At 40.4% G+C, this 26,703-nt stretch overlaps 1 protein-coding gene across 6 annotated transcripts in view; it reads left to right on the forward strand.

Moving 5' to 3' along the window:
• ccdc142 (coiled-coil domain containing 142) overlaps positions 1–26,703 on the forward strand; it is a 124,939-nt gene that overhangs the window by 15,700 nt on the left and 82,536 nt on the right. For 5 of the 6 annotated variants that reach the window (XR_011885815.1, XM_072256619.1, XM_072256620.1 and 2 more), the window contains exon 3: positions 11,933–13,624. The exons of the other annotated variant lie outside the window; for it this stretch is intronic. Coding sequence is in view for 4 of the 5 variants with exons in the window: in XM_072256619.1 (XP_072112720.1) it covers positions 11,933–13,624 (1,692 nt within the window). In the remaining variant the exon portion in view is untranslated. The remainder of the gene's footprint in view (positions 1–11,932; positions 13,625–26,703) is intronic. 6 annotated transcript variants of the gene reach the window in all.

The raw sequence follows: 26,703 nt of genomic DNA on the forward strand, positions 1-26,703 counted from the left end.
GCCATTATCAGGCTTGCAAAATATGTCACTGGAGCCTCGGATAGCCAGTCCCCTCTTGACCAAAAACTTCACAACCGCTACCACTCTTCTCAATACGTAGTCCAGTAGACACAGTCTGACTTGAACTATTTTTGCAGTTCTGTATCTATTCTTCCACAGTCAGATGCTAGTGTAACGTAGGTCAGTATCGTTTTCCTGTGGTGTTCACTATTTTCATGCTCTCCTATGCGCTCAGCGGTGTGTTTCCAGTTGCTAAAGCCAGTTTTGAAGATGGACTGATAGTTTCCATCACTGAAGATGCGGCATGCAAAACAAAACACACAGCCAGTGGTAGGGGAATATAGGAGCCATTGCCTTGATATGTACTCACCATTTACGAGCTTGCGTTTGAAGTGAAATTTGGAGAAAAAACGTCCCTGCTGTTTGTATACTCGTTTGATACCCACATCCTTATTCTGGCAGGACTCCAACCCTTTCTTAGCCCAGTATGCTCGGACTGAATCATCTAACATTTCCTTTCCCCAGCGAGCAGGATCAGTGCTGTAAAGATCCTCAGTAGCGGTAATGTTAACATGAATGGCGGCCCAACTTGGTTGTTCGGTGGCCCCTGTGGTTGGGAATCGCAAAGTCATGCTCTCTGCCTCTTCAATGTTAGCTGCTGACTGTGGCAAGGATGGTGGTCCTGTGCTAACGCTGGTGCTAGCACTAGCTGTTGAACAAGTCTCCATTTGTCCTCCGGTCTCAGACTGTGACAAGAGCAATGGTGCTGCTGCATCATCGAGAACAGGTTAAAAAAATTCTGTCAATTTCAATGTCTTTTTTAATGCTTCTTTCTCACAGTCCTCTTTTTCTTGTTTCTTTTTTCTTTTCTGTGCTCCACTCTTGTATTTTTTTTTGTCTGCCACAATGATAGCGACCTATTTTGGGCCCTCTGCAGCTCTGGCCCCTGGGCTGCAGCCCAGCCTAGCCCTGCCTAAATTCCGGCCCTGGTGGGAGGCTGAGGGGAAGTCTGTTAGATGTATATGAAAGATGTGTATAGTGCAGATAATCAGGGTCTTTTTCCCAATGTGGACTCATCAAGTACTGGAAGACATAGATTTACTGTGAGATAGCAAAGTTTAACGGAGATCTGTGAGGCAAGATGTTTTAAACAGAGTATAGTATGGAATGCATGTCCAGCAGAGCTGATGGATACAGTAGCTGTGTTAAAGAGGTGTTTGGACAGATATGTGAAACTTCAGGGAATAGAGAGATATGGATCAAATGCAGGCAGATAGGATTAATTAGATTGGCATAGTGGTTAACGCAGACAAGTTTGGCTGAAGGGCCTGTTCCTAGGCTGTACCGTTGTGTGATCTACGAAAGATGTAATAGTGCTGGAAAGGGTGCATTCGATTTTCACCAGGATGTTGCCTGTTTGAGGAGAGTCTGAAGAGGCTGGGATTGTTTTCCTTTGAGGGGAGGGGGTTAAGAACAAATATGACTGAGTCATATGAAATTTAGGAGTGATATAGAGGGTAGACTGCAGGAATCTTTTCCCCTTACTGAAAGTGAGTAAAAATATGGACATGTTTTACCCAGGGGAATTTGATAGAGGTTTGCAAAATTATGGGGGGGGGGGGGTTATAAATAGGGTAAATGAAAGTAGGCTTTTTCCACTGAGGTAGGGTGAGACTAGAACTAGAGGCCATATATTAAGGGTAAAAGGTGAAATATTTAAGGAGAACTTGGGGTGGTGGTGATAGTTTGGAATGAGCAGCCACTGGAAGTGTTGGATATGGGTTTGATTGTCACATTTCAGAGAAGTTTGCATAAGTACATGGATAGGAGGGATATGGAAAGTATAATCCAAGTGTAGGTCAATGGAACAAGGCAGAATAATAATTCAGCATAGGCTAGATGGGCCAGAGGACTTGTTTCTCTGCTGTATTGCTATAAATAGATTTAGGGGAAATAAGAGATTTCAAGGGATCTGAAAAGAATCTTTTTCACCCAAAGAGTGGTGAGCACCTGGAATCATTGCCAGAGAGAATTGTGGAAACAGAGCTTCTTACACAAGAACTTGAGTTGCCGAGGCAATGAAAGGTATGGGCCAAATGCTGGAAATGTTGGGATGAGTGCCAAGTAGTCAGTATGGACGTGATTGGCTGACTGGCCTGTATTTTATGGTGTAACACTGTATGACTCCATGATGTGTTATTCCTCAACAGCACAGGAGGCCACAGACTGACAGGTCACAGTAGAAGTGGTATGGAGAATTAAAGTGGCACATGTTTGCCTCTGCATAGGACTTATAAGGTATCTGGATTTCTGTCTGTCTCGGTCACTTATCTGTGACATTGGCTCTGCTTTTTTATTTTCTTTTCCTTTTTTTCCATTTCTTTTTTGCTATGAGAGCAAAGGATATTCCCAGGCTAGCCTGCTATTCATTTTACAACTTCCACATTCTTTTGTCTGTGCTCTCACTCTCTTAACTGTTCCGAGGTCCTGCTGAAGGATCTCGGCCCAAAATGTCTATTGTACTCTTTTCCATAGATGCTGCCTGGCCTGCTGAGTTTCTCCAGCATTTTGTGTGTGTTGCTTGGATTTCGGGCATATGCAGATTTTCTCTTGTCTCCAACTGTTCCCATTTACTTTCTGAACAGATAACCTTGTTAGCTTCTCATTCCCTGGTTTTACCCTATCAGGATCTATCCATCTTCCCTGTCCTTTCTGTAGCTTAACAACCTGCTTTAGTCTCCTTCTCAGTTCTGGTAAAGTGTCTTTGTCATAAGATGTTAACTCTGTTTCTCTTCCCAAAGCCTGACTTGCAGAGCATTTACATTTTCATGCTTTCATTTTAGATATTCAGCATCTGCAGGTTTTTTTTTGATTTTTCACAGAGAAACAATATTAAATTATAACAGAAATGTGTCTCAAATTAATAAAGCTATGACTTGGACTGATGGATTTTTATATATTTGCATTTGGTCTTCTTGACTTGTGCCTTTTGGATTTCTAGGTTCACATGGAACTCTTGGGAAGAACTTGAGAATTAGCAGCTAGAGTACCTGCTCTGCCATTCATTAAGATCATAACTGATCTTCTCTATTCGCTTCATTTTTCACTACCATTCCCATATCCCATTATTCCCAAGTGTTTAGAAATCGAAGTATCTGTCTTTTGGATAAACCCAAAGATTGAGTCTCCATGACCTTCCAGGGTGGAGCATGATATCAGTTCACCACTGTGTTAAGTGAAGAAATTTCTCGTCTCAGTCCTAAATGATCAGTTCCTGTTTTTCTGAAACAGTGCCCCCCAGTCCTAGGCTATTCAGCTTGGGGAAACAACTTCATTGCATCTACTCTTAATGAATTTTTGTATGTTTCTTCTGTGTATTAGAGAATATAGCCCCAGTCTAAAATGGAAAAACTGAAAATACTCAGAAGGTCAGGACGTAGCTGTGCAAAGAGAAATAGAGGTGACATTTTGGTCCTGATGAAGGGTCACAGCTTGAAACATCAACTGTTTTATTTATTTCCATAGATGCTGCTTGACCTGTTGAATTCCTCCAGCATTTTGTCTGTATTGCTCTGGATATCCAGCATCTGCTGAATCTGTTCTGTAACATTTTGAGCCTACTTTTATTTTAGATTTTCAGCATTTACAGTTCCAGCCTACTTAATTTCTCCTTGCATGCAAGCCCTGCATCCTTGGAACCAGTGTAGTGAATCTCTGCACTCCCTTAATGGGAAATGCATCCAGGAGACCTAAATTGACGCAATACCCCACACACAGTCCTACTACACCCTATGTAAGTAACTATCATTGAGCACTCTTTAAGAGATCTTCGACTGCAGAAGGTCAGATTGTATTCATTAATCAGTCCTGCCAGTTTAAATTCCATGAGGGTACAGAATAAAATGATCTACTTAACATTGCAGTATAGCATCTGTCAAACAATTTATTGGTTATAAACAGACCACCTCATTTAATTGAGTTTGGCAAAGTTTACCTCGTATGGCTGACTATGGATCTTTTGACTGATCGTTCTTTGTTGCTTCTATGTGTTATATTCATCCATGCATGTCTACTCATTAACTAAAACCCCCACATTATCTGATTCCCAAAGCTAGCATGTGTTGTTAAAACTGTAGCTCTTTCACTTAGCCAGGCCAGATGGTCATTATGCACAATAGCTAGTTCATAGTGTACAATAGTCTGGTTCTGCACTAGAATTCAAGTTAACCTTTAGCTGGGGGTTACTGTGATTTATATTCTCCTTATGAGTACCCTCTGTCCACCAAAATTCTTCACAAACAACAGCTGCAGAACTTCTGCTGAGAACAGAAGTAGTCTGAATGCCTGGGGTCTCTTATTTTCATTTTCCTTATTGTCTTTCAGTAGTTAATTATCTTACAATTACCAAACCATAGGCACTCAAAGCTTCACTATCAGGCATCTATGGGGAATTTGAGTTGCAGGTTGGCCACCTAATTATTAATATCAAAGGTTTAAAAAAAACCTGGAAATGAGATGCTGTCTTATTCAATACTCGCCAGTGAGTTGGTAATCAGCATTACCCAGAATGCAAGATATAAGCAGAGGATGACTGGGCATAGATTACTTCAGTACTGCACTGAAGTCAATCTGCATGTTCACTCAGTTTTACCCTCAAGTCATCCTGGGCACTTCCCTCGAAGTGCTAGTTAGTGAAATGGTGAAAGTTCTGAATAGTAGTGCTAATTCTTATTTAAATCCTTCAGATTGAAATATAATGTCAATATGCTGATTAATTCACAGCCTAAATTCTAACAGGCTATGTGGCTGCCATTTTATCAAGGTTAAATGAAGGCCAGAATTTTAAGTCTTTTGATAAATTGTGAAATGGGTTTATTTGTTTCCTTGGTATGAAAAATTGCACGGCATCTTTCAAAGAAGACAATGCAGGTTCTCCATGTGACCTAGTCAATATTTATCTGTTAATGAACTAAGCTAAAATAGATAAAATAGAATTTATCCTTTCACCCTTTTTGTGTCTTTGCTACATGTAGTTCGATGGCCTTGTTCTCTTTAATGCAATAATGACTCCACTTAAGAATAAGTATGGCTGTGAAGTGCTTTGCAGAGGCCAGTAGTTGTGAAAGGCAATACAAGAATGTGAGTCTCTTGCATTCTTTTTCAGCGGGGATGGGATTACGATCAAGTATGGTATTTACTGCAGTAACATAAGTTATCTTTTTCATAGGTGATGAATTATCATTTCCAACAGCATTTGAAATGCCAGCAGCTTCACCATTTGAAAATAAAGTAAGCTTGATGAAAAGAATTCTTACTAAACAACTTATTGAAAGGAGCCTTCAGACTTGATAAACCTATTATGTGACAATTCATCAAATAAGGGACAGTATGGCACACTCACTTAACATTGCCAGCAATTATCGATTGTGGTTCGATTCCCTTCGACGTTTGTGCTACTTCACATGACCGTGTGGGTTTGCTTAGTGTGCTCTGGTTTGCTCCTACATTCCAAAGATGTACAGTTAGGATTTGTGAGTTGCTATGTTGGTGCTGAAAGTGTGGCAATACTTGTGGGCTGCCTCCAGTACAGTCTTTGGACTGTATTGGTCATTGATGGCGAACAACCCATTTCACTATATATTTCGATGTACAGGTTTCCCCTGCCATCCAAAGGTAGAGCGTTCCTATGAAACGGTTCGTAAGCTTAAATGTCGTAAAGCGAAGAAGCAATTACCATTTATTTATATGGGAAAATTTTGTGAGCGTTCACAAACCTAAAAATAACCTACCAAATCACGCCAAATAACACATAAAACCTAAAATAACATTAACATATAGTAGAAGCAGGAATGATATGATAAATACACAGCCTATATAAAGTAGAAATACTTCTCTACAACGATTGCCTGCACAGATCTCCATAGCGAAAATCTCACGCAAGCGCTCTCAGCAGAAAATCTCACGCAAGCGCTGTTGGCATAAACACTCTCTCCAGTAACCCTTAAACTATGAAGCTGCCAAATCTACCAAATAACACGTAAAAATACACAGCCTATATAAAGTAGAAATAATGTATGTACAGTGTAGTATCACTTACGGGAATTGGGAAGACATCGAGCACCCTGATGATGGTGTGTTAGACTGAGTCGTCGCAGGCTGGGGTGGTGCAGTGGCCCCCACCCTCCGGGCCGCCGACTGGTACATTGCCGCGAAGCACGCAGGGGTAGCCGGGAGGCACACAGCACATCTTTAAGAAAAAAGCCGAAATAAACATGCTAATTAATTAGGTGCTGCCCAGCACGTAAATATTGGCGCAGATTAGAGGTGATTGCCGATTGCATTGGCACTGATCTGGGCCGACAATTATGTGCTAGGCGGCACCTAATTAATTATCATGTTTATTTTGGTTTTTTTCTTAAAGATGTGGTGTGTGCCTCCGGGCTACCGCTGTATTCTCTGCGAATCGGTACGGTATCTGTCCGGGGCCGGGGGTTGGGGTGGTGGGACACCGGGGTGTCATCTCATCGTCGATCAGGGCAGGCAGCTCATCTTCTCCTATGACTGGCTGCCTCAATGTCGAAGGTCGAGGTTCGTCGTCTGCTGTGGCTGATGTGGAAGGCTTGCTTGACTGCTGAGCCTCGAGCATTTTTCTATCACACAGTTCTTTTAAGGACTCAAAACATCCTGCAAATATCCCCTAAACCTACGTACTCTTTCAAAATTAAAGTCGTACTTTATCATTGCAGCGAAAATCTCACGCAGTTGCCTCACGTTCAGTTCCTGGATGACTTCACTTTCGCTACTGCATTTGGTTTCGATTGTTATCCCTTCCTCTTCCAATTGCATCAGCTCTTCATCTATCAGTTCTTGGTCATGGGATGCCAAAACCTCTTCAACATCATCTTCGTCAGCTTCCACAAGCCAAACTCACTTTGTCCTTGCTTCGTTCACCACGATCGAAACGCTTAATTATGTCTAGTTTTACGCTAAGACTCTTTCGAACTTACGAACTCTTTCAGGCTCTTCCGACACTTTAGAACTCATCTTGCTAACGGCTGCTCAATGCAACATGTTTAAGCAAAGCCGGCGAGACTGTGTACATACATCTATTGATGCTTCTGGACACATCTTCAGTGATGTTCCTGGAATCATCGGGTATTTCGGGTCTTTCAACATCATACAACCGCCTCCAGGTGACCCAGCCGGGGCTGATCAGACCCCAGCTTGTGTCCAGATGGCTAGCTACTTATGACTCCATGGCTCCCCTCTTTTGAGCCACAGCCATCTTGAGGCCCTCTCTGCCGCATTGGTGGTACTGTGGATGGCTCTCCTCTTCCTCTCTCCCTCGATGCCCAAAATGCTGAAGGCTCTAACTAAAGAACGGCAAATTCCTTTTCAAATTTTATATAATTCCCTTTCGCATATTATTATTGTCGGCTTCCATTATCTTTTCAATCAGTTTGTTCCAGATGACACACAGCATCTTTTTTTCCATTACAACAATATTGTGGGAATTCTCTTCTGGCAAGAACATCTTTGTGACATCAATAAACAGGACATTTTATTTCAGATGTGTGAGGATTTCTTGCCGTTGAAACTCCATTTAGTCTGTTACTTGAAAAACACCATCACTCACTAAGAAGGATGATGCTAAAATATTAGCATTAAAACTGAAGATACAGTTACTACAGAAGGATATAAGAAACAGATGTAGGTCTGGGCCCTTTGAAATGGGAGCATTGTCAAGGCAATAAGGAAAGCAAATGGTGGAGCTAATTCTTATCATAGAAATTTGCAATATAATAAAAGTCTGTTTCTGTACCATCAATCTCTAGGAGTCTATGAATGCCTTATTTTCTGCAGCAGCCATTTGTGCAATATTTTTATAAAATGCTGTCCACTGTTGAGGCTTCCTTGACAACAGCTGTCCCAACTTAATCCTCTATTACATATAAGGACAAGGGCAGCAGGAACTTGGAAATGTTATCACCTGCAAGACAAGATCCCCTGCAAATCAGAAGCCTTTCTAACATTTAAGTGAACCATTATATGGATCAAAATTCTGGAGCTCCTGGCAAAGCAACTCTGAGTCAGTGCTCTCACTCTGTATTGCAACATTTCATGAAGGGGGCTTATCACTGTTTCTCAAGGGCTTTTCGGGGGTGACTATGAATGCTTTCCTGCATTAAAAAGCTACCTTGTTTAACATTTTCAGTTACTTCAGTAAATAACTTAGTGAATTTAGTCATATGCCACTGATCCTTAACAAATTCATGCTGACTCTTTGTGAATTAACCCAAACACTTTCAAATGAAAGTTTTGTTTTGTTCTGCAGTGAGCTTAAGTGGTTGCTTTATAGTTTCTTCAAAATTCAATGTAAATTTATTATTGAGGTATGTATATGTTACCATGTGCAACCCTGAGACTCATTTTCTTGCAGGCATACACAGTAGAACAAAGAAATTCAATAGAATAAATGAAAAGGCTCTCTTTGCACTGTTGCCATCAGGAAGATGGTACAGCAGCCTCAGGACCCAAACCATCAGTTTCAGCGACAGTTATTACCCATCAACATTAGGCCTTTGAACCAGAGGAGATAACTTCACTTTATCCATCACTGAATTGCTTTCACTCAACTGGACTTGCTTTCAAGGACTCTTCATCTCATGTTCTTGATATTGCTTGCTTGCTTATTTATTTATTTATTCTTTTTTTCTCTTTTTATTTGCAGAATTTGTTGGGGTTTTTTTGCACATTGGTTGTTGTCTGCCTTGTTGGGTGTGGTCTTTCATTGATTCTATTGTGTTTCTTGTAGTTACTGTGATTGCCTGCAAGAAGAGGACCTCAGGGTTGTATTTGGTGACACATATGTACTTTGATAATAAATTTACTTTGAGCTTTGAAATTACACACAAAGCTTGACAAACAACCAATGTGAAAAAGTGACAAACTGTCCTAATATAAAAAAGTAAAGATAATAAATAGATATGTAGATAGATAAATAAAACTGAGAACCTGAATTGAAGTTTTAATTTCTTGATTTGTCGCCTCACCTTTCTTGAAAAATATTATAACTCTCCTTAGTCCTTCAGTGCTACTAATTTGATAACAGTTTTAAAAGTCCTGCAAAATAATTGAAGCTGGTTTCTTGTTTGGTGTCATTTTGCATTGCTTTCTTTCAGACTTTAATGATATAAAGAAATAACAATTAGCCTTTAGATTGCTACTGTATTTAAGAAGAGTCACATGTTTCTTTAAACTCCTGGTTCATATATGAAAGAATTTTATTTTCTATCTGTTTCCTTTTAGAGGTAAGAAATATAACTGAATTTTGAATTCATTAAGTTCTCATATTAGAGGATTAAAATACTCAGTTATTTGATTAACTTAGACCAATCAAAAATGAACAAAATACTTTTGCTTGCCTCTGCTTTTCCTTTTAAATGCAGCTTTATTGTTTTATCATTACAAACTTTATTTTAGCTTTTGAATTATATTTCAAATTGTTAAATATTTTACACTTGACTTTCTTAATGTTCCTTTATGTATATTTAGAAAAATTAAAAGATGAGTTGGGTATTTGGCCATTCAAATGTGTTCCATCATTTAGTTAGATCATGGTTGATCTGCATTTTAAGTACATTTCCAACATTACTCTGTGTTCTTGCATGTTCTTGCACTAAGGAAAAGTTGACAATTTACTTTGAAATAATCAATTGAATTGGCCTTTTGATGGAGAGCATTTTGGATTCCTAAATGCACTTCCTGATTTCACCACTAGATGACCAAGATAATTTGAAGAAAATACTCTCCTGCTCCCCCAGATGAAACTATTCTGTTTTTTTTCAGTTTCAATATATTTTATCATTAAAATAAACCATTATATGATATCCCAACCATCTGAGTGCAAATGAAGGTGATCAAAATGATGCAACTTTTCCCTGTAACTTAACGTCTTAAATATTGGTAATATTCTGGTAAATCTACACTGTGTTCACTTCAAACTCAGTTAATTGTATTGAAGATCGGTGCTCAAAGATTATGCTGTGTTGCTGTAAATAATTAAAGTTTTTCATATTTGCATTCTAAGATTGGGGTAAAAACAATGCTGTACATTCCTTGATGTACTTAGCTTTCCATGTATAGTTACTCTGTATAGTTATTTCTACTGTAAAATGATGCAAGGCATCCTATCAACAAACAACAATCAGCAGGGGCAACTAGTAGGTGCTAACAACAGGAATTCTGCAGATGCTGGAAATTCAAGCAACACACATAAAAGTTGCTGGTGAACGCAGCAGGCCAGGCAGCATCTCTAGGAAGAGGTGCAGTCGACGTTTCAGGCCGAGACCGTTCATCAGGACTAACTGAAGGAAGAGTGAGTAAGGGATTTGAAAGTTGGAGGGGGAGGGGGAGATCCAAAATGATAGGAGAAGACAGGAGGGGGAGGGATGGAGCCAAGAGCTGGACAGGTGATAGGCAAAAGGGATATGAGAGGATCATGGGACAGGAGGTCCGGGAAGAAAGACGGGGTGGGGGGGGGACCCAGAGGATGGGCAAGGGGTATATTCAGAGGGACAGAGGGAGAAAAAGGAGAGTGAGAGAAAGAATGTGTGTATAAAAATAAGTAACAAATGGGGTACGAGGGGGAGGTGGGGCATTAGTGGAAGTTACAGAAGTCGATGTTCATCCCATCAGGTTGGAGGCTACCCAGACGGAATATAAGGTGTTGTTCCTCCAACCTGAGTGTGGCTTCATCTTTACAGTAGAGGAGGCTGTGGATAGACATGTCAGAATGGGAATGGGATGTGGAATTAAAATGTGTGGCCACTGGGAGATCCTGCTTTCTCTGGCGGACAGAGCATATGTGTTCAGCAAAGCGATCTCCCAGTCTGCGTCGGGTCTCGCCAATATATAAAAGGCCACATCGGGAGCACCGGACGCAGTATATCACCCCAGCCGACTCACAGGTGAAGTGTTGCCTCACCTGGAAGGACTGTTTGGGGCCCTGACTGCTTGACCCACTGAGTTCCTCCAGCATATTGTTTGTTGCTTCAATGTAAGCAGTCACTTTTGTCTCCTTTTCACTCTCCAGGGCGCAGGCCTGGGCAAGGTTGCATGGAAGACCAGCAGTTGCCCATGCTGCAAGTCTCCCCTCTCCACGACACCAATGTTGTCCAAGGGAAGGGCATTAGGACCCATACAGCTTGGCACCAGTGTCGTCGCAGAGCAATGTGTGATTAAGTGCCTTGCTCAAGGACACACCACACGTTGCCTCGGCTGGGGCTCGAACTCACGACTTTCGGGTCGCTAGTCCAATGCCTTAACCACTTGGCCACGTGCCCACACACAACAAATCTAACATTTCCTTAATACATAGTCCTGCCATCATAAGTCTTTAATGGCTCAAAATTCTCTACTGACTCTTAAAAATTTATTGCTTGGTTTTACGTTGCTTGCATTTGGTTTCCTGTTGCCTTACACCTAATTGTTTCCTGTTGTTTTTCACCCTGTATTCTTTCCTTTATTTTATTACTCTAGTATTCTCTTGAACCTGTATTCTTTCTTGCATTCACCTTTTCTTATGCTTTGAAAGTTTTACATTTGAGAAGACCAAGGATTGACTCGTAAATGGGACTAACTTAGTGGGTACTTCACTCGGCATGGGCGAGTTGTGACAAAATACCTTTTCTTGTGTAGTGTATCTCGATGACTCCATGACTCAATGGATACTTTGAAAGTGTAACAAAGTTCACTTTTATCTGATTTATCAGTACAATTCAAAGTTTACCACCACTCTTCCTCTATCTTAGAAGATAGTTGGTGTGATGATACATTTGATCTAAAAATGGCATGTATTAACATAATTTTATTAAAAGATTACTGTTACCCTTTTTATACTAGCTAAATTATTCTCTGCCTCCGTCTTTAGGACCACAAAACAGTTTTGCCAAATCTCTGCAGCAATCTGAAAATTTTCTCTGGAATCGTCTTCAGCCTGGGTGGAAATGGCTAATGGCTAAACACCAAGGAGAAGTTTGTTCTGAAGCAGATAGTGATGATCAGTTGCTGGCTTCACACTTTGATGGCGGACATGCTTCGGGGAGAATGCTTGCGGTGGAGCAGATTGTCTTTGAATTGGAGAAATGTTGCCAACTGCAACAAAGTAAGGGTACTTTATTTCATGGTCTTGTGAAAACATTACCCATGGATATTTTGGGCACTACTGACTTTCAGTATCATCAAGTCATATCAAACTTGGGAAACAATTATGTAAAGCTTAGGAAACTTTTGGAACATAGATCTTGTATTCTTCTTAATAAAGCATATGTCAAAAATCTAAGAGAAGCATCTAACTTCATTAGGAAATTGGAGCATTTGCTAATGCAAGAAAAGTCCAAAACAGTAAATGTGAACATTAGTCATTCAAATGTCACATCTCTGAAGGAAGTTGGACAACTATGTGAAGAATTGAGATGCCATATAAACCACTGGAAAAGCCTAGAAGAAAAAATTAAGAATGACCCATGGTTGAATTGCAAGTTGTTGCATTTGAAGAAAAATTTTATTTGCATGAAGAAAACTTTGACATTATTGAGCATAAATGCTATATTTGTCATGGAGCGATATATTTCCAAAGTACTTCGTACATTAGCCTATGCTGACCCATACAGCATAGCCTCAGAATCACTTTGGGACTTTTTTCGAGGTTTGGAAATATACAATGTTATTGTATTGGAATCTAAAATACCTCAGTTACAATTTGAACTGAATAATTCTATTGAAGAAATTAATATAAATGAATTTGATTTATTCGGTCAAAGACTGAAAGGAACATTGTGCAAGCAGGATGGGATTTGGAAAATTGAACCATTTCTGATAGAGAGAATATTGAATGTTTTAGCTAATGAAAGAGGGAGAATTGCAGCCTTTTGTTTTTATGATACCATCATGATGAATAAAAAATTTCTCTCAACTGTGAACCATCATAATCTCACAGCATTAGACTGGGAAAATATAAAATTCTCATTTCTTGGGTTTCCAGGTAGTCATGATTTTTTTTGTGCTGAAGAAATTAAAAATACCCTGTGTCAACCAGAATTAGGAAGCAGCCAAGGAGAAGTGAAATCTTGTAGTTGTAAGAAATCTATTCAGAAATTCTGCGTGGAAGATGAAGTGCTTCTAAACAAAATTGCTAATGGTCTTTATGCATCCAACATATTTTGGCAACATGTTTTAAATAGACCCAAGACAGTTAAACTACAGGACACTAGAGCAGAAGAGCTGCAGTTGCAATGCACCATCTTTTCAGGAGAAAATAACTCTCACCAAAATATAAAGAACAATCAGAATAATGAAATAACTGGAGATCCCTTACTTTCCCCTCTCATGAGAAAATTTGTACATTGGCAAGACAATGCACACTGTGAAGGAAAGATTCAGCTGTTTTCAAAATACACTGCTATATTGTGGAAATCCTTTGCAACTCACTTGAGCGATCAGTTCTATTTCCTGCCACTGTTTGCTTCAGGTGGCTCTAAACACAACATTGGAAAGCTGGACCAGTGCAAGGCAGAAACCTCAGCACTACTTATTCAAGTACTGTATGAAGCATGTTACAAAGGTAAGAATGATCAGTGAATATTTTGTACACAGTGCCATTCTGTATTATGTTACAAGATGTTTAAAAGAAATCTGTGGCCTTCAAACTTTAAAATATAGCTTTAAAATATTTTCAAGAAGTTTTATTAACTTGAATTGCATGCTTCCTTTGAACTTTGTTAGCAAAGTAGCCCAGCTAGCTTAATGGATCAAATAATGTAAACTTCTGTAGAATTGTTTGTGTATACAGCATAGACGAGACTAAAAGCTTTAAACTGGCAAATATTATGGCAAGATTATGCGAAATACAAAAATAACAAGGAAATGATGGTTGGAATTTCCACTTTCTTAATTTGGAAACACTACAAGAGTATAGGGGAACAGGCAGGAGATTCTCTGGATGTAAATGGGAAACTTGTATGGTATGTTGCCTCCCAGGTGCTAGGTCAGGGATGTCTCAGATTGTGTCCACAACATTTTGGAGAGGGAGGGAGAGCAGCCAGATATCTTGGTATATATTGGTTCAAATGATATGCAAAGCAAAGAGGTCCTGAAAAGAGAATTTAGAGAGCTACGTAGAAAGCCGAAAAGCAGGACCTCCCAGGTAGTAGATTGCTGCCTGTGCCGTGTGCCAGTAAGGGTAGAAACAGGATGATTTGGCAGATAAATGCATGGCTGAGAAGCTGGTGCAGGCGGCAGGGCTTCAGGTTCTTGGATCTTTGGGATCTCTTCTGGGGGAGGTATGACCTGTTCAAAAGTGACTGGTTGCACCTAAGCCTGAGGAGGACCCGAGGGTTTAAACTAATTTTGCGGGGGGGGGGTGTGGAATTAGAGTGAAGTGACTCAGGATAGGACAGATGGTAAAAAAGTAACGATAGCGTGCAGTCAGTCTGTCAGGAAGGGCAGGCAGGTGATGGGACATAGTTGCAGCCAACAGGCTGAGTATCAAAACATTAGGGATGCAGAATCAGAAAGGATAGCAAATACAGTGCTCAAGGTGTTGTATCAAAATGCACGTAGTATAAGAAATAAAGTAGATGATCTTGTTACATTATTACAGATTGCCAGGTATGATGTTGTAGCCATCACTGAATCGTGGCTGAAGGATGGTTGTACAAACCCCATTTCCAGAAAAGTTGGGATATTTTCCAAAATGCAATAAAAACAAAAATCTGTGATATGTTAATTCACGTGAACCTTTATTTAACTGACAGAAGTACAAAGAAAAGATTTTCAATAGTTTTACTGACCAACTTAATTGTATTTTGTAAACATACACAAATTTAGAATTTGATGGCTGCAACACACTCAACAGAAGTTGGGACAGAGTTAAAATAAGATTGAAAAGTGCACAGAATATTCAAGTAACACCAGTTTGGAAGACTCCACATTAAGCAGGCTAATTGGTAGCAGGTGAGGTATCATGACTGGGTATAAAAGTAGCATCCATCAAAGGCTCAGTCTTTGCAAGCAAGGACGGGTCGTGGCTCACCCCCTTGTGCCAAGATTCGTGAGAGAATTATTAGTCAATTCAAAAGGAACATTTCTCAACACAAAATTGCAGAGAATTTAGGTCTTTCAACATCTGCAGTACATAATATTGTGGAAAGATTCAGAGAATTCAGAGACATCTCAATGCGTAAAGGGCAAGGGTGGAAACCACTGTTGAATGCGCGTGATCTTCGAGCCCTCAGGCGGCACTGCCTAAGAAACCGTCATGCTACTGTGACAATTATAGCCACCTGGGTTCGGGAGTACTTCGGAAAACCATTGTCACTCAACACAGTCCGTCGCTGCATCCAGAAATGCAACTTGAAACTGTATTACGCAAGGAGGAAGCCATACATCAACTCTATGCAGAAACGCCGGCGAGTTCTCTGGGCCCGAGCTCATCTCAGATGGACTGAAAGACTGTGGAACCATGGGCTGTGGTCAGATGTGTCCACATTTCAGCCAGTTTTCGGGAAAATATGGGCGTCGAGTTCTCTGTGCCAAAGATGAAAGCAACCATCCAGATTGTTATCAGTGAACGGTGCAAAAGCCAGCATCTGTGATGGTATGGGGGTGCATCAGTGCCCACGGCATGGGTGAATTGCATGTATATGAAAGTACCATTGACTCTGAGGCATATATTAGGATTTTAGAGAGACATATGTTGCCATCAAGGCGGCGTCTCTTCCCAGGACTTCCATGCTTATTTCAGCAGGACAATGCCAGACCACATTCTGCATGGGCTACAACAGCATGGCTTTGTAGACACAGAGTGCGTGTGCTTGACTGGCCTGCTGCCAGTCCAGATCTATCTCCTATTGAAAATGTATGGCGCATCATGAAGAGGAGAATCAGACAACGGAGACCACGGACTGTTGAGCAGCTGAAGTCTTATATCAAGCAAGAATGGACAAAATTTCCAATTGCAAATCTACTACAATTAGTATCCTCAGTTCCAAAACGATTAAGAAGTGTTATTAAAAGGAAAGGTGATGTAACACAATGGTGAGCATGCCTCTGTCCTAACTTTTGTTGAGTGTGTTGCAGCCATCAAATTCTAAATTTGTGTATGTTTACAAAATACAATTAAGTTGGTCAGTAAAACTATTGAAAATCTTTTCTTTGTACTTTTGTCATTTAAATAAAGGTTCACGTGAATTAACATATCACAGATTTTTGTTTTTATTGCATATTGGAAAATATCCCAACTTTTCTGGAAATGAGGTTTGTAGTTGGGAGCTGAATGTTCAAGGTTACACGTTATATCAGAGGGATAGGAAGGTAGGCGGAGGGGGTGGTGTGGCTCTAATGGTAAAGAATGGCATCAAATCAGTAGAAAGATGTGACATAGGATTGGAAGATGTTGAATCCTTGTGGGTTGACTTGAGAAACTGCAAGAGTAAAGGGACGTTGATGGTACTTATATACAGGCCTCCAACAGTGGCGAGGAGGCGGATCACAGATTATAACAGGAATTAGAAAAGGTGTGTCAAAAGGGCAATGTTGTGGTAGTCATGTGAGATTTTAACATGCAGGTCGATTGGGAAAATCAGGCTGGTAATGGATCTCAAGAGAGTGGGTTTGTTGAATGTCTATGAGATGGCTTTATAGAGCAGTTTGTCATTGAGCCTACTAGGGGATCAGCTATACTGGATTGTGCGTTATGTAATGAACCGGAGGGATTAGGGAGCTTAAGGTAAAAGAACCCTTAGGAACCATTGATCATAATATGATTGTGTACAACTTGAAATTTGATAGGGAGAAAGTAAAGTCTGATGTAGCAGATGTAGTGGAGTAAGGGAAATCACAGCGGTATGAGAGAGGAGTTGGCCAAAGTAAATTGGAAGGAGCTGCTGGCAGGGATGTCAGCAGAGCAGCAATGCCATGCGTTCCTAGGAAAAATGAGGAAGGTGCAAGACATGTATTCCAAAATGAAGAAGTACTCATGGCAAAATAGTACAACCATGGCTGATGAGGGAAGTTAAAGCTAATGTTAAACAAAAGAGAAGGCATACAGCAAAGCAAAAATTAGTGGGAAAATAGAGGATTGGGAAGTTTTTAAAAAAACTACAGAGAGCAACTAAAAAAAATCATTAGAAGGGAAGAGATGAAATATGAAAGCAAGCTAGCAAATATTATCAAAGTGGATAGTAAAAGTTTTTTCAAATATGTTAAAAATAAAAGAGAGTGAATATAGAACCGTTAGAAAATGCGGTAGGAGAAATAATACGGGGGACAAGGAGATGGCTGATGATCTAAATGAGTATTTTGCATCAGTCTTCACTGTGGAAGACACTAGCAGTATGCCTGATGTTGTAATGTGTGAAGGAAGAGAAGTGGGTGGGTGCAGTTACTGTTGCAAGAGAGAAGGTGCTCAAAAAGCTGAAAGACCTAGAGGTACATAAGTCACCTGGACCAGATGAACTGCTCCCTAGGGTTCTGAAAGAGGTAACGTTAGAGATTGTGGTGGCAATAGAAATGATCTTTCAAAAATCATTGAACTCTGGCATGGTGCCAGAGGACTGGAAGATTGCAAATGTCACTCCACTCTTTAAGAAAGGAGGAAGGCAGCGGAAAGGGGATTATAGACCAGTTAGCCTGACCTCCATGGTTGGGAGGATGTTAGAGTCAATTGTTAAGGACTAGGTGATGGATTACTTGGTGACTCAGGACAAGATAGTACAAAGTCAGCATGGTTTCTTTCTGGGAAAATCCTGCCTAACGAGCCTGTTAGAATTTTTTGAGGAGATTACAAGTAGGAAAGATAAACGAGATGCAGTGGATGTTGTATATTTGGACTTTCAGACGGCCTTTGACAAGGTGCCACTCATGAGGCTGCTTACCAAGTTAAGAGCCCATGGTATTACAGGAAAGTTACTAATATGGTTTGAGCATTGGCTGATTGGTTGGAGGCAGCAAGTGGGAATAAAAGTATACTTTTCTGGTTGGCTACCAGTGACTAGTGGTGTTCCGCAGGAGTTGGTGTTGGGACCACTTTTTATGATATATATATAAATGATTTAGGTGATGGAATAGATGGCTTTGTTGCCAAGTTTGCAGATGAAATGAAGATTGGTGGAGGGGCAGGTAGCGTTGAGGAAATGGGTAGGATGCGGAAGGACTTGGGCAGTTTAGGAGAATGGGCAAGAAAGTGGCAAATGAAATGTTGGAAAATGCATGGTCATGCACTTTGGTAGTAGAAATAAGTGTGTGGACTATTCTCTAAATGTGGAGAAAATCCAGGAATCTGAGATGCAGAGGGACTTGGGAGTCATTGTGCAGAACACCCTAAAGGTTAACTTGCAGGTTGAGCCGGTGGTGAGGAAGGCAAATACCATGATAGCATTCATTTCAAGAGGTCTAGAATACAAGAGCAAGGATGTGATGCTGAGGATTTATAAGGCACTGGTGAGGCCTCACTTTGAGGCTTGTGAACAGTTTTGGGCCCGTCATCTTAGAAAAGATGTGCTAGCATTGGAGATGGTCCAGAGGAGGCTCATAATGATGATTCCAGGAATGAAAGGGTTATCATGTGCCTCTGGGTCTGTTCTCGCTGGAATTCAGAAGGATGAGGGGGAATCTCATTGAAACCTTTCGAATGTTGAAAGGCCTAGACGGAGTAGATGTGGAAAGGATGTTTCCCATGGTGGGAGAGTCTAGAACAAGAGGGCACAGCCTCAGGATAGAGGGGTGCCCTTTCAAAACAGAGATGCAGAGAAATTTCTTTAGCCAAAGGGTGGTGAATTTATGGAATTTGTTGCCATGTGCGGCTGTGGAGGCCAGGCCCTTGGGTGTATTTAAGGCAGAGATTGATCAGGTTCTTGATTGGACGTGGCATCAAAGGTTACAAGGAAAAGGCAGGGAACTGCGGTTGAGGAGGAGAAAAAAAAAAGGATCAGCCATGATTGAATGGCAGAGCAGACTTTATTGGCCAGAGGGCCTAATTCTGCTCCTATGTCTATGTTCTTATAGGGTGTGCAAGGATCAGAATCTTTGAAGTGTATTGGAGAGAAATTTAAATCAGTGAATATCAAGTCAACAATAACAAGAAAGGGCAGTACTAGATGTAGTTTTATAGCATCACAGGTTTGACAGGGTGTGAGGAAAGCTTTTGACATGCTGGTCTTTGTCAATCAGGGCACTGAGTACAGAAGTTGGGATGTTAAGTTGCATTTGTACAAGACATTGGTGAGATTGCGCTTGTAGCACTGTGTCCAGGTTTTGGCCACCCTGCTATAGAAAGGATGCCATAAACGTGGAAAGAGTGCAGAAAACAGTTACAAGGATGTTGCCAGGACTTGGGTTATTGAGATTATAAGGAAAGGCTGGACAGGTGAGGACATTGGAGCATAATTAGGCCATTCAGGCCATTGGGTCTGCTCTGCCATTTGATCATGGTTGATCCATTTCCCTCTCAACCCCATTCTCCTGCCTTCTTCCCACAACCTTTCACGCCTTGACTTATCAAGAAGTTATCAACCTCCGCTTTAAATGCACTCAATGACCTGGCCTCCATAGCTGCCTGTGGCATCAAATTCCACAGATTCACCACTCTCCGACTAAAGAAATTCCTCCTCATCTCCATTCTAAATGGATGTCCCTATCTGCTGAGGTTGTGCCCTCTAGTCCTGGACTCCCCCACTATAGGAAGAAATCCTTTCCACATCCTTGGAGTGTAGGAGACTGAGAGGTGATCTTATAGAGGAATATAAAATCACGAGGGGCACAGATATGCTGAATCGAAAGGTGAAAGGCACAGGTTTAAGATGAGAAAGGAAAGATTTCTTTGGAACTTGCTGGGAAACCTTTTACACAGAGAGTGGAATAAGATGGGTCTATGGATTGAGCTGCCAAAGGAAGTGGTTGAGGTACAATAACAACTTTTAAAAGACAGTTGAATAAGAATGTGGATAGGAATTGTTTAGAGGGATATGGGCCAAACACAGGAAAATGGGTAAGCTCAGAAGGATATCTTTGTCACCATCAAAGAGTTGCAGTGAGAGTCTATGGGAAAGTTAGGAGTGGGGGCCAAAATCATAAATTAATTAATGTTAGCATATTTATTGAAAAATTCAAAGGCTAGGAGTAAAAGTTGCAAAACTAGTTTTACTTGGCTGAGATATGATTTATAAATGTGGACTGAAAACAGCAACGTGAAAACAAATCAGTGTTAGATTATTGAAAGACTTCCAAGGTTGTGTTCATTTAAAGAAAGAAAGTGGAATACTCTCGATTTTAACTCCTGTAGACATTAAAGGCAGGTTAAAAAAAAAGAGAAGCTTATGTTAGATGCTGAGAGTACAACACCCAGAGAAATATTAAAGATGAAGAGATGGAATCAGTAGACTAGATAGCACAAACACTGCCTGGACTGTGTGTATCCAACATTTTCAGTTTTTATTTTGTATTTCCTCCACTTGACTTTTCTTCAAATATTGATGTTATCTGACTGAAATTAAAAGAAAACTTGGGAAGTTCTTCTGAAGAACTTAGAAAAGGTGCATAAAAAGAATATGGCAGATAAAGTTAAGAAAAAGATTAGTATGTTCTTATAAATACTTGGAAGTACAGGGTATTGGAATGAAAGAGTAGGTCACAAATACAAGGGATTCTGCAGATGCTAGAAAAGGATGAAGGATGAAAAACCTGATGAATGGTCTTGGCTCAAAACATCAACTGTTTATTCCTTTCCATAGATGCTGCCTGAATTGCTGAGTTCCTCCAACATTTTGTATGTGTTGCTCTGAAAGAGTAGGTCTCTGTGGAACCAGAACACCAACTTGTGTGCAGAGTGAAAGACAGTGAAGTTCCAAATGAACGTTTTAAAATCCGTTAACATTAGACAACTTTTTGAGAAGCAGTGTTTCCACATAAAGCAATTTCTGCTTCAGGCTCTTCTAGCAATTGTTGACTGTGGTATTGTTAAATTTTATTTCAGTTCTGCACAATCAAGTTAAAATGCACTTTTAAAAACATTCATGGCCTATATAACAATACCAGTTTAATTAAGTTCAATTGATCTTTTTACAACCCTTGACAATTATTCCAGCATATTTAAAGCCTTCCTCTGATCACAATTTACAACTTTGTTGTTCCTTTGTATTTCTGTTCTCTGTGGTATGACAAGTCTGTTATATCCTTCTTATCACAAGAGATCTACTTAATAAACAATAAAGGACTACTTCGTAAATTTGCCATCATTATCAAATCTCAATCCAGCAGGATTCATTGGTTAGCAATTAATTTGACTGCCACAGATCAAGAATTTAGTGAAACATGAAAGGTCAACTGTAGCACTTCAGATGAGAACAGTTAATTTCATGACTACAATGTTATAGTGGTGAGTTGAATTTCTCTGCCAAGAAATTTATGCAGGTCCCATAGATATAGAAAGGTGTATGACAAGATGAAACCCAAACAGATTAGAAGTATTATCAGAGCAAAATAGTTCACTCTGTGAGTAAACATGGAAAGATTAGAGATGAGGATAAATCTAAGTACTTTTAGAAATGCAATTGAGAAAGGATTATGAGTAAAGATTTTTAAATTTGAAAATTCTTATAGATACAAGTTGGAAAATAATTGAAGATTGGACTGCTCTTTTGAAGTAAGGTAAATTGGGTATAATGAGCAGAATCTGGTTACTGTGTATTTATGTAGACAATGTTGATTTTGTTAACATTGAGTAAGGATACTACTAACATTGATTATAGAAATGAGTTATTTCAACGTTCAACATAAAACTTAATATCAGAGCACATAGATGTCACCACATACAACCCTGAGGTTCTTTTTCTGCGGGCATACTTAGCAAATCTATATAACAGTAACTAAACAGGATCAATGAACAACAAACTCTGCAAATGCAGATATAAATAAATATCAATAAATAATGAGCATGAGATGACAAGATAAGAGTAATTAAATGAGTGTAGTTAACGCCTTTTGTTCAAGAGCCTGATGGTTGAGGAGTACTTACTGTTTTTAAACCTAGTGGTATGAGTCCTGAGGCACCTGTACCTTCTATCTGATGGCAGCAGCGAGGCAAGAGCATGGCCTGGGTGATGGAGGTCTTTGATGGTGGATGCTGCTTTTCTCTATCAATGTTTCATGTAGATGTGCTCAATGGTTGGTAAAATTTTACCTGTGATGTACTGGCTGAATCCACTACCTTTTGTAGGATTTTCTGCTCAAAAGCATTACTGTTCCCGTATCAGGCCGTAATGCAGCCAGTCAGCACACCTTCTGCCATCCATCTATAGAAGTTTGCCAAGGTCTTTGATGACATGCCGAATCTCCACAAACTCCTGAGGAAGTAGAGACGCTGCCATGCTTTCTTCACGATTATATTTATATGATGAGTCCAGGTTGGGTCCTGTGAGATAGAGGCAACCAGGAATTTAGAGTTACTGACCCTCTCCACCTCTGATTCTCTGTTGATTAATGGCTCATGGACCTCTGGTTTCCCTCTCCTGATGTCTACAATCAGTTACTTGGTCTTATTGACACTGAATGAGAGGTGGTTGTTATTACACCACTTGATCTGCTTCCACAATCTCAAATTTAGTGCCTGAAGGATGCTGGAAGTAATTTTTTTTTAGTTTTTAATAAAGAGTTAGTTTAGTATTCAAAGGGAAAAGAAATGAAGGCTATGAGAACAAGCCGGGAAATGCATCCAACTAGATTGTGTTTATGAAATTCCGCACAAACACCAGAGGCTAAATTGTTTGACTCCAATCTATTCTAGAGCATGTCTTGACATTGTCTGCTTTAATTCTGAAAGAAATACAAGATGCATTATGCTAGCTCACTTATCTGTTAGCTCATTGAAGCTTTGGCAACTTCCAATACAGTGGGAAAAAAAGCTCAAATGTTCCCATTATTTAAGAAGGAAAATAATTCAGATGCTGGAAGCTTGCTGGTGTAAAGTCATTTGTTGGAAATATGTAATGTGTTATTTAACGTAAATGTCAATTACATTCATCTAGACAAGTGGTCTATTTACAGGGAATTCCAGAATAATTTTTATGGATGTTCTGCCTCATGAACCACACTAAATTTATTTTTGATGAAACATTAGATGGTGGCAGTGTGAGCCACATTTTCTTCAAATCAAGTCCTATGTAAATAAATAGCTTTTGAGAAAGCAATTATCGTGTGTGATTGATGATCATAACAATGTATGGCACTGATAGAGCCAATTAATGAATTTGGGTTAATCCATATTCCAACTCTTACTCCATTGCTTTACAAAATATAATTCATCAAGTGCTCATCTGGAAACATTTAAATTTTGGTGAGGATTTCTGCCTCCGTCACCTTTTGTGGCAGTGAGTTCTCTCATTGAGTGAAGTTACTTGTTCGCGGTTTCACTCAAGTGTTTAGTCGGAAACCCCAAATAACTCGCCTTTCAAAATAAATTAGCTCTCTGTTTCAGCCTCTCATCATTTAATGTACCTCAATTCAATTTCCCCACTCCTTTGTTTCAAAGAAATTATCTCCATCCTAACCAGTCTTTCATAGAAACATAGAAAACCAACAGCACAATACAGGCCCTTCGGCCCGCAATGCTGTGCCAAACATGTACTTACTTTAGAAATTACCTAGGGTTACCCATAGCCTTCCATTTTTCTAAGCTCCATCTACCTATCCAAGAGTCTCTTAAAAGACCCTATTGTATCAGCCTTTACCGCCTTTATCTGCCGTCACTGGCAGCCCATTCTACGTACTCACCACTCTCTGCGTAAAAAAAACTTACCCCTGACATCTCTGCACCTACTTCCAAGCACCTTAAAACTGTGCCCTCTCATGTTAGCCATTTCAGCCCTGGGAAAAAGCCTCTGACTATCCACACAATCAATGCCTCTCATCATCTTATATACCTCTATCAGGTGGCTCTTATCCTCCATCACTCCAAGGAGAAAAGGCCAAGTTCACTCAACCTATTCTCATAAGGCATGCTTCCTAATCCAGGTAACATCCTTGTAAAATCTCCTGTTCACCCTTTCTATAGTTTTCACATCCTTCCTGTAGTGAGGTGACCAGATTTAAGCACAGTACTCCAAGTGTGGTTTGACCAGGGTCCTATATAGCTGTAACATTACCTCTTTGCTCTTGAACTCAATCCCACGGTTGATGAAGGCCAATACACTCTTGGCTTTGAGTGTCCTATGGACTTGGACCCCAAGATCCCTCTGATCCTCCACACTGATAACAGTCTTACCATTAATACAGGTCGACCTTCACTAATCTGGCACCATTGGGACCTGAGGAGTGCCAGATTAGTGAAAATGCCGAATTACAGAAGGATCACATTAAGTATAATTATCAAAGGAACCGGATTACAGGCAGTCGGATTAGTGAAGGTCGACCTGTACTATATTCTGCCATCATATTTGACCCACCGAAATGAACCACCTCACACTTATCTAGGTTGAACTCCATCTGCCACTTCTTAGCCCAGTTTTGCATCCTATCGATGTCCCTCTGTAACTTCTGACAGCCTCCACACTATCCACAACAGCCCCAACCTTTGTGTCATCAGCAAATTTACTAACCCATCCCTCCACTTCCTCATCCAGGTCATTTATAAAAATCACGAAGAGAAGGGGTCCCAGAACAGATTCCTGAGGCACATCACTGGTCACTGGCCTCCATGCAGAATATGACCCGTCTACAACCACACTTTGCCCTCTGTGGGAAAGCCAATTCTGGATCCACAAAGCAAGGTCTCCTTGGATCCCATGCCCCGTTACTCTCTCAATAAGCCTTGCACGGGGTACCTTATCAAATGCCTTGCTGAAATCTATATACATTACATCTACTGCTCTACCTTCATCAATGTGTTTAGTCACACCCTCAAAAAATTTAATCAGGCTCGTAAGGCACGACCTGCCTTTGACAAAGCCATGCTGACTATTCCTAATCATATTATACCTCCCCAAATGTTCATAAATCCTGCCTTTCAGAATCTTTTCATCAACTTACCAACCACTGAAGTAAGACTCACTGGTCTATAATTTCCTGGACTATCTCTACTCCCTTTCTCAAATAAGGGAACAACATCTGCAACGCTCCAATCCTTAGGAACCTCTCTCATCCCCGTTAATGATGCAAAGGTCATTGCCAGAAGCTCAGCAATCTCCTCCCTCACCTCCCACACCTCCCACAGTAGTCTGAGGTATATCTCGTCCGGTTTCGGTGACTTATCCAACTTGATGCTTTCCAAAAGCTCCGGCACATCCTCTTTCTCAATGTCTATCTGCTCAAGCTTTTCAGTGCTCTGTAAGTCATCCCTACAATCACCAAGGTCCTTTTCCATAGTGAATACTGAAGCAAAGTATTCATTAAGTACCTCCACAACCTCCTCCGGTTCCATATACACTTTTCCACTGTCACACTTGATTGGTCCTATTCTCTCATGTCTTATCCTCTTGCTCTTCATATACTTGTAGAATGCCTTGGGGTTTTCCTTAACTCTGTCCGCCAAGGCCTTTTCATGGCCCCTTTTGGCTCTCCTAAGCTCCTTCCTGCTCCCCTTATTATTTTTTAGATCTCTATCGTTACCTTGTTTTTTTGAACTTTTCGTAAGCCTTTCTTCTTGACGAGATTTTCAACAGCCTTTGTACACCATGATTCCTGTACCCTACCATCCTTTCCTTGTCTGATTGACATGTACCTATGTAGAACGTTACGCAAATATCCCCTGAGCACTTGCCACACTTCTGCGGTACAAATCCCTGAGAACATCTGCTCCCAATTTATGCTTCCAAGTTCCTGCTGATAGCTTCATATTTCCCCTTACTCCAATTAAGCGCTTTCCACACTTGTCTGCTCCTATCCCTCTCTAATGCTATGGTAAAGGAGATAGAATTGTGATTACTATCTCCAAAATGCTCTCCCATTGAGAGAACTGACACCTGACCAGGTTCATTTCCCAATATCAGAACAAGTACAGCCTCTCCTCTTTAAGCTTATCTACATATTATGTCAGAAAATCTTCCTAAACACACCTAACAAGCTCCACCCCATCTAAATCCCTTGCTCTAGGGAGATGCCAATCAATATTGGGGAAAAATTAAAATCTCCCACCACAACAACCCTGTTATTATTGCATCTTTCCAGAATCTGTCTCCCTATTTGCTCCTCGATGTCCCTGTTACTATTAGGTGGTCTATAAAAAACACCCAGTAGAGTTATTAACCCCTTTCTGTTTCTAACTTCCACCCACAGAAACTCAATAGACAACCCCTCCATGACTTCCTCCTTTTCTGCAGCCGTGACACTATCTCTGATCAATAGTGCCACGTACCCACTTCTTTTGCCTGTCCTTTCTGAAACATCTAAAGCTTGGCACTCTTAAGTAGCCATTCCTGCCCCTGAGCCATCCAAGTCTCTGTAATGGCCACAACATTATAGCTTCAAGTACTGATCCACACTCTAAGATCATCCGCTTTGTTCGTGATACCTCTTGCATTAAAATAGGCACATCTCAAACCATCAGTCTGAGCGCATCCCTTCTCTATCACTTGCCTATCCTCCCTCTCACACTGCCTGCAAGATTTCTCTATTTGTGAGCCAACCACCCCTTCCTCTGTCTCTTCAGTTTGG

This window comes from Mobula birostris, chromosome 4 (genome assembly GCF_030028105.1).
Source record: "Mobula birostris isolate sMobBir1 chromosome 4, sMobBir1.hap1, whole genome shotgun sequence".
In the NCBI taxonomy this organism is placed as follows: domain Eukaryota; kingdom Metazoa; phylum Chordata; class Chondrichthyes; order Myliobatiformes; family Myliobatidae; genus Mobula; species Mobula birostris.